This window comes from Fopius arisanus, unplaced genomic scaffold, assembly GCF_000806365.1.
Source record: "Fopius arisanus strain USDA-PBARC FA_bdor unplaced genomic scaffold, ASM80636v1 scaffold00004, whole genome shotgun sequence".
NCBI lineage: Eukaryota > Metazoa > Arthropoda > Insecta > Hymenoptera > Braconidae > Fopius > Fopius arisanus.
Window position 1 is genome coordinate 1,526,753 of NW_011887743.1, and position 8,345 is coordinate 1,535,097.

The following is an 8,345-nucleotide window of genomic DNA, read 5'->3' on the forward strand; positions in this document are numbered from 1 at the left end:
CACTAGATATAATTATTAAACAAGTACCTGAGATGGTGGTAGCATTGTCGGTGATCCGAATGTTAATGGCACTTTTCTGTGATGATTCGGTGCCATTTCAAGGGGCAATCCAGCGACAACAAAGAGCTGATAAAAAAGTTCATCAACGTGATAGTTACGTTTCGCTGACACCTCCACAAATACACAACACTCGTCCTGACTGGTGCAGTACTGCTGTGCCTCTTCAACAGTAACGACCCTTTAAATTCAGGAGTGAAATCATTATTTTGACGGTCCAATTGTCACCGCTGTCGCTTTAATTAATGCCAACCCAGTGAAAAATTCAATTTTCCTCATTTTTTTAACCCAACACACGCCTCAAACTCCAAATTTCCTAAACAACCTCAAAAAATTTTATATTTCATTACCCAATTTAAATAAAAATTATTAAAAATAAAGAGCGGAACTAATCCCTAATTTTCCCAATTTTTAACAACAAATAATAAAAATTCAATTCGTGTGATTATTATTATATGTATATTAATATATTTTTATCTTTTAGAACTTTATCGGAAAATTATAATTTCGTATAGTGCCCTTTTTTAAATATTTAAAACAATAATATGAAACAATTAAAATGACCAGTGGCATCCGATGAATTCAGAACGCACGTCAGCGATGGAATAGCGTTGATGAATAAAACATTCCAATTTATGAGGATTTTACACGGACTCTCGAGGACTTAACATGGATATTCCAGAGCAAACACATCGGCAAAGTAACTTTTCAGGAATTTAATTATTTTCTGTACACGAAGGAATAACCCACCAAAAGCCCCAAGTTCATTCCCCGATATCCGGTATTAAAATTCAAATCCCCATCCCCTCATTCGCGCCATTATCACATCTCAAATCGATTTATCAATTCATAAATATCCATCAACAATCAAACGACGTGTTAACAATCGAGGATTGATCGAGTATTTCACATTGACGTAGATACGACTAGAAATAGTGGATCAATTTCAATCCAAATACTATTCAATAATCCGGAAGTGGTGGGAATAGCGAGATCGTTTAAAAATTTAAAAAAAGTGCGATATACCCAGCATTTCTCGTTAATTCCCATCAGAGTTTTCAAACTCATTCGATGTTTTTTTTTTTCAACAGTTGAGGGATTGAAATTGAATTTTTCACGGGCTTTGGGGGATTAATAAATCGGTTAAACTCACTTTATATCACGATCGCATTTATTACCAACGATGACCATCGGCACCTTAAGGCTGTGGTGGCTTTTGCTTCTGGTCTTTCCACTCTGTATTGCACTTATTTTAGTCTCCAATATTGCCTCACGTAATCTAATTGCTTCCTCGAAGGATTCACGGCTGTCCATACTGAATACAACCACGAATAGGTCACCTGAAATTTCCATTTTTGTAGTCATATCCATTTATAGCAATATAAATTTTTTTAATACTATCAATTTTTAATTGTAGATATTAAATAATTAATTTATTCTATTTCAATCCAGAAAAATCATTCAGTATAATTATCTTTATTTACGAATTCTACCGGAATTTGTTTATTTTTATTTTTAATTTTTAATTTTGTTTATTGAATATAGAAAATTTTACTGAAAACTGAAAATTAATTAATTCTTGCACAAAATCGAATTTTTGACGGGTAAATCTGAATTGATTGAATTGAATTTCATTAATTTCGAATTAAATTATTATTAACAAAATTGAGTAGAAAAAATTAATCAATGCAAAATGAATCTAATTTCGAAATGAGAAAATAATTCCATTCAAATTTCCACGATATAATTTTTAAATATAACGAATTGATTGATCACGCGAATTTTTCGTCTCAATAAATCATTTGTCATTGCTCCTGATGGCATTCAATGATTGTACTTGAATTAAAATTCCTTCAGTACTAAAAACATTGAGATAAAAACAGATAACCGCATCCATTCATCTCGATATTCATCGAAAACAATATTGAAGACTGAATCCTCGTTTATTCCATTCTCTCCACCCTCTATTTATACCAAACATTTTTCTCATTTTCCGGTGTACGTTTTTTCAATCTCGAGTGAGAAGCCTCGAGTGAATACAAGAGCCCTAGTACTCTGAAAAAAAAAAGGATCGAACACAAGCAAAGGGTGTGTAATATGAAAGTTGGAGCTCCCTCAGGGCGACCAACGATATTTCTCTTTCAATCTTAACTCTGTACCTATCGATGGAAAATCTATCCACTATTTTTCTTTTTATTCTCTCTTTTACCCTTTAATTATTTGTCTTTGTGACTCACCAGTCAGGAAAGAGAGTCGTCGCATGGCGGGAAAGGGATGATTACCACTCGTGTCCAATAAATCCAACTGGTGCACCTCACCACGAATTCTGTACAGTTTCCGGTGGAAATCCTCGATCGTTGGGGTGTAGCTCTCCTCGAATTTATTCGATAGAAATCTGCAATTCAACATTTTCAACACAAAAATATAATTAATATTATATAACCTACTGTCACTAATTTAATTGATAATTTATATTGAATTTTTCTCTTCTAAAATTGTCAACTCCAAAAAGTGCATTTTTTCGATATCAGTTTCAAGGGAATATCTCGGAATTGAACGGAGATATCGATATTTATGTGAATACCTTTTTTGTAGCTACGATATTTTTCCATAAAAAATGTTCCTACAAAAAAATCGATAGGTCCCCTCGATTCCGAGATATCGAGTAAAAACGGAAATGGAAAAAAATTACGAATTCCGTTTGCAATCGTTAATGGAGATTCCCGTGAAATTACTCATAATTTCAGTAATGACAATGTTAATAATTGATTATCCTTTCTTCTCTAATGGACGTGTTAAATTTGTTAATGAATATTTTTCCTTAATTAACGTATTAACCGCCCAATCGATGGTCAATCAAAATCCATAATTCTACAATTTCTGCATTCAATTGAATTTCCATAGAGAGAGAGTAAAATGCATTTCTCCATGATGAATCCCTCAATACTAGTCAATATTTCAATTAATGCCACCGCCTGTATTCATACACTCACCGGTTTTTAATAAATAATTATTCCAAATTAAAAAATCAAACGAACCGAATGTCTTCCCTTTCTACTTCCACCAATTTTACTTATTATTATTATATTGTTATTAATTTATAAATCTCCAAGTTCTCCACCTTCAAATCTCTCATTCAATCATTAATTAACCATTTAAATATTTATTCCCATTTTTATTTTATGCTCTCCATCGTTTGTCTCTAGAGATACCAAAACAATTGTTTAAAATAAATGAAATGAAATGTATTTATAATAATAATATAATATACAAATACATTATATTATCCACATTTCCCAATAGATAATAATGAATTTAATGATAATTTAAACAACAATAAGATGTCGTAATCAATTCATTGGAAATTGAATTTTTTAATAATGGATTACGTAACGAAAAAAGCCAGTGATTTTTAAAACAAAAATGAATGAATAACCGCGACGAATTAAAATGGTTTTAGAGTAGAATACATTCGCTAAGAGATGATTAAAAATTTCAATAATTCTTGAGGGATTGCCGAGAGCAATCCATCACAGTGAACCATAACTGGTGACTTTCATCGACAAAAGGAGCTCAAGTACTGAACAAAGTCACCCAACTAAAATAGGACATTTATCACTGACTGGTGTGACACATAAAACGCCTTCAGAAACAGATAAACCCCAGCATTCGGATTACACCATTTACAGTTCTCGTATTAAACCCAGATGTACCCCAGAATCTGGAGCGACTGGAGAAATCCAAAACCCATCGTACGATCTCTCCATTTCTTTGTCTCGTATGTACGTACAATATGGAAGCCTCTTTGGAAGGTAAAAAGGGTATTCTGGAAGTATTATGGAAGTATTCTGGAAGAGCTCTCCAACTTCTTCCTTCCATTTCAATATTTTTTTCGTCAAGCACGTGGAAAACAAGTGGCTTAATATCTGACGTGAAAGAGTGCCCCCAAAATGCCCTGAGACTATTTTCTCTCTCTTTTTTTCTTCTCCCTCTGTTTATCTTTTTCAGGTAAAAGTGATGGGCTCTCTTTAAGCGATGTTCACTGTACCGTATCGGTGATATGACCCTATCCTACAATAACGTCCACTGGCTTTTCAGTGTTACCGAATTGGTCGGTTCATTGATTCAATTCCAATTTTTCAAGGGAAAAAATGTACGTGTGGCTGAGCCACGATACGGCTATCATCACTACACACTCGATGAAAATTACGGAGAGAAATAAAAATGAGAGTTTATTTATTCCGGTTTTAAATATCGAGATTATTTGGTCTGATGATGGGGGACGTGTAGAGTCAACGTGTGGTTTGATGCAACTCGATAAATCATTTGTTGCCTCTAAATCTGGTTGATTCATCAATCAATAACTATCAATGATGGCCAAACTAATGAATAATATAGTAAATAATAGTGAAAATCACTGGGGAGATTATACTGTGGTATTTTAGCTGAGAGAATAGTTCTTCTGCTAATTCAACAAGAATATCATCAGACAAAAAATGTCACCTCAAACTTCAGCTTCGGGAAACATTTTTTTTCTCTCCAGTCAAACATATTATTATTTATCATAATATTTAAATCTTGGTATTCTACTCGAAAGAATACGTATTCATACGTAATTTTTTAATTTTCAAAAGGAGAGAATCAATTTTTCACTGAATATTTTCTCTCTAATAACTAAATTCACATAACAACCGCATTTTTTTCCAAAAAAATCAGTAAATTGAGTGATTAAATTTCGGATAGCACTGGGATATTATCCGTGTGATAAAAGAATATAAACAGCTGTAAAATCCAGGAAACTAGGGTTTCATTGATGAATGCGTGTTCTAACATTTTACGCACTGATATCACAATTCCCATAAATCTGGATGTTATACTCATGAATTTAATGCCATCACTAAAACGGACATTCAGAATACTCCAATTACAAAGGGTGATCTATTGTTCAATGGGTTTACCGAAATAAATGAATAGATCGATAGTCACGAGACGAACAGAATTTCCAGCGATTTTTATCGATTTATTTATCGAATGACTCGAGAGACTTAAGATATTTTTACAATAAAAAATAAGAAATAGGTAAATAATTCCAGGGACTGAACTGTACATTTACTAATAATTCTTACCTTTCAGGTAATATGAAAAAGAGAATATAAAATGGCGGCTAATAAGATTGAAAGAACTAGCTCAAACATTACGATAGATTCGTAGAATAGAAACCGAAGGCTTTAAAAAGTTGAATATCTCGGAAACCAATGGAATGAATGAGAAGAACTTTGCCTCAGCTTGAAGCCAAGTTAATGACTTAAGAGTTGTGAAAAGTTTATTGAATTTCACTCTATGAGTTCTGAGTTATGGATCATCGAAAACAATGCATTCACCTGCTCTTTTCTCGTGAAAATAATTATTTTATTGAATAATAAATCAGTACTGAAATCGTTAAAACGCGTATCCAGACAATTAAGTCTTATAGATCGAGGAAATTCATTAATCATTTGGTATATCAATAAATTTTCGGTAAAGAAATTATTTTTTTAATTGCGTTTTCTGATATAATTGAAGTTTCGGTTCTTCGGTGCATTATATACGCAAGTTAACCGTAAATATCTCGCGATTGAAGAAAGATGTCGATATTTTTACGTCTACATTTTTTATAGACAAAAATGAGAGCTACAAAAAAGGTATCAACGAAAATATCCGTATCTTCCTTCAATTACAAGTTATTCCCCAGAAACCATTCTAATCTCCTATTTCAAACAAAATTGAGACATAAATAAACAAAAAAATCAATTCCATTAACCAAATAATCTTCTTAATTCCAAAAATTCCACTCATCTCAAACCTACATATCACCTTTTCCTAAGAAAATGAATTCCCCTTGTTTCCCCTAATTCCTCTATTTTTTCTCTCAAATCGCATTCGAAAAATTCGAATATTTTTAAAACCAAAAATTTCTCCATTAATTGACGTGTGTCGCCACTAAAATTGCAGATTAATTTTAAAAAATCACCATAAATCTCCCTTAAATTCTCGACAACCTCCACACCTCATTGAAATTCATCCCAACACGGAAAACCTCTCGACATGAAAAACACGAATAACAACGCACCACCAGAATTAAACAAAATAATATTCCCAATAGACTGGCAAAAGTTTTGACAACTCACCGTGCTACAATGGCAGTTTTGCCAACTCGTGCACTGCCAAGTACAATGAGGCGATAGCAGTTTCTAGCTGGTGGTTTGCAGGAGTCTTCCTGCGATGATGTAGATGCTGGACTTGGACTAACCGGTACAGGTAGTATACCATCCTCACTTGCAGATGGTCCCTCAAGATCTTGTGCACCTCTTCGTCGTAGGGGTTGATGAGGCTCCCCCTCTTCAACCCCATTTCCACGTCCACAAAGTCGCTCCACGCAACGCACCAATCGGACACAGGCCTCCAGCTGTCAATTTAATTCAATTAAAATTTCTAAACATCAACAATTACATGTACCATCTCCCCAACCTAATCCTCCATCACGATTTTATCCTATTGGTCTGACCAATTTGTTTAAACTCTCAATGATCCATCGATAAATAAATAACAAATTTCACTCCTTTCTAGTTTCATTTTTTTGGTGATAATGTTTATAATTATTGATGGTTTATTACCGCGATTCTTCGGGATTTTTTATAGTGAAAAATACTGGAGAATTGAAACGAAAAAGAAACTGATCTTCAACGATTTTTCGTCTTCATAATAATTTTTTTATAATTATTAGATTAGAATTGTTTTTGCAAAACAATTTGAAACCCAAATTTGTAATTATTTTACAATCCAAATCCGATTTATTTATAATATTAAATATTATAAATAATAAAAAGCACAGATTACGGTCGATAGATCGTACATCTGGGCCTGGAAATCGATAATTGAAACCCTTAATCGTAAAAGTCTCCATGAAATTTCATTTTTGTCTCTCGATTATCGACGAATCGATAATCTTCAAGAGCTATTCGTTGAAATTAAATATTCCATTTTTAGCCTGTCGTCGTCTTAGTTCGTTGGGGTCGGGTAATTGTCTTGGAATTGCTGTCAAAATGGATTTGGCAGTTGGGGGATTGATGGCGCGAAAATTGCACTCCTCTCGTGTGATCAAGGGCTTTCTCTGTTTACTCCAATTATTAGCAGAGATTAACGATAAGATGTCAAGGTATTATAAGAACAAATCCTCGAAGACCCAATTCGTCTAGCTCACCGGAATTATTTCATAATATTAATAATAAAAAAAAAAATTGACAAAAAAAATAAAAAAAAAATTATTAAAAAAAAATAAATAAAATAATTTTTTTTTTAATAAAATAAGAAAATAATTGTTATTTTTTTTTAATAAAATTTGAAAAATAACTTATTTTTTTATAAAATAAAAAAAAATAAAAATAAAATAAAATAATAATTAAAAACGAAATTATATATAAAAAATATTAATATTCGGGAAACCCAATGTATGAAATGATTTTCTCAGACCGCAGTTCTACGATTTTTTATAAAAAATCCAAAAAAGAAATAGAAAATGATGGAAATAAAATAAATCTTCGGATCAACGACGGAAGTTTCAAGATTTCAATATGAGAGGAACGAAAATATTGAATTGAGTTGAATTTGATAGGAATATTTAATAAAAATATTCAATATTGTTCAGTGGATCTCAAAAAATTTGTTTTTAATTGTAAATTTTGAGATTTGTTGTGGAATTCAATTGGTCCGGTGTTAATGAAAGAATTCTGATATTCCGAATAATTCCGAATGAGAATTACAGGAGGGAAAAAATCACAATGTTTCCATTGGGAAGTATAAAGAGAGTTTTATCATCTATTATCTTCTCATTCTGAGGGTACATTTAACGGGTTTTAATTGAAGCTTTCCTCGTTGAAATCGCAGTATTTGCGGAATAAATATTGCCTTTCGGTCGTTGATTTACAAAAGAAACGGTTGTAAAAAATAATTGTTGAAATTATTACTCAAGAGTTAAGAAGTTAGACTGTGAAATTGAAAAAGTGAATGAGAAGTTGGAGTTGCGTTACTTCCGAATTGAATGAACGTTGGAAGTTACCAGTAAACCACTTCATTGATTCATACTCGAGTTATAGAGTACTGAGGATCGAATGCTCCACATTTCCAAGATGATAGAAAATCTTGTTGTGAGAACCTCAGGGAGACGTTCCCATCACTTTCTATTTTCAATTTGGATTCACTATTTCACGAGTGGATCACACAGATAACTCTGAAATAAATTCACTAGCGAC

The 8,345-nt window shown here is 32.5% G+C and overlaps 1 protein-coding gene across 1 annotated transcript in view; it reads right to left on the reverse strand.

The window, feature by feature from the left end:
• Nucleotides 1-15: 15 nt before the first annotated feature.
• Nucleotides 16-8,345, reverse strand: part of LOC105273227 (GTP-binding protein Rhes) — a 13,099-nt gene continuing 4,769 nt past the window's right edge. Inside the window, exons 2-5 of the mRNA XM_011315533.1 lie at nt 6,225-6,502; nt 2,295-2,452; nt 1,211-1,397; nt 16-238 (exon numbers count right to left, since the gene is read on the reverse strand). Of these exons, the coding sequence (XP_011313835.1) occupies nt 16-238; nt 1,211-1,397; nt 2,295-2,452; nt 6,225-6,502 (846 nt within the window). The remainder of the gene's footprint in view (nt 239-1,210; nt 1,398-2,294; nt 2,453-6,224; nt 6,503-8,345) is intronic.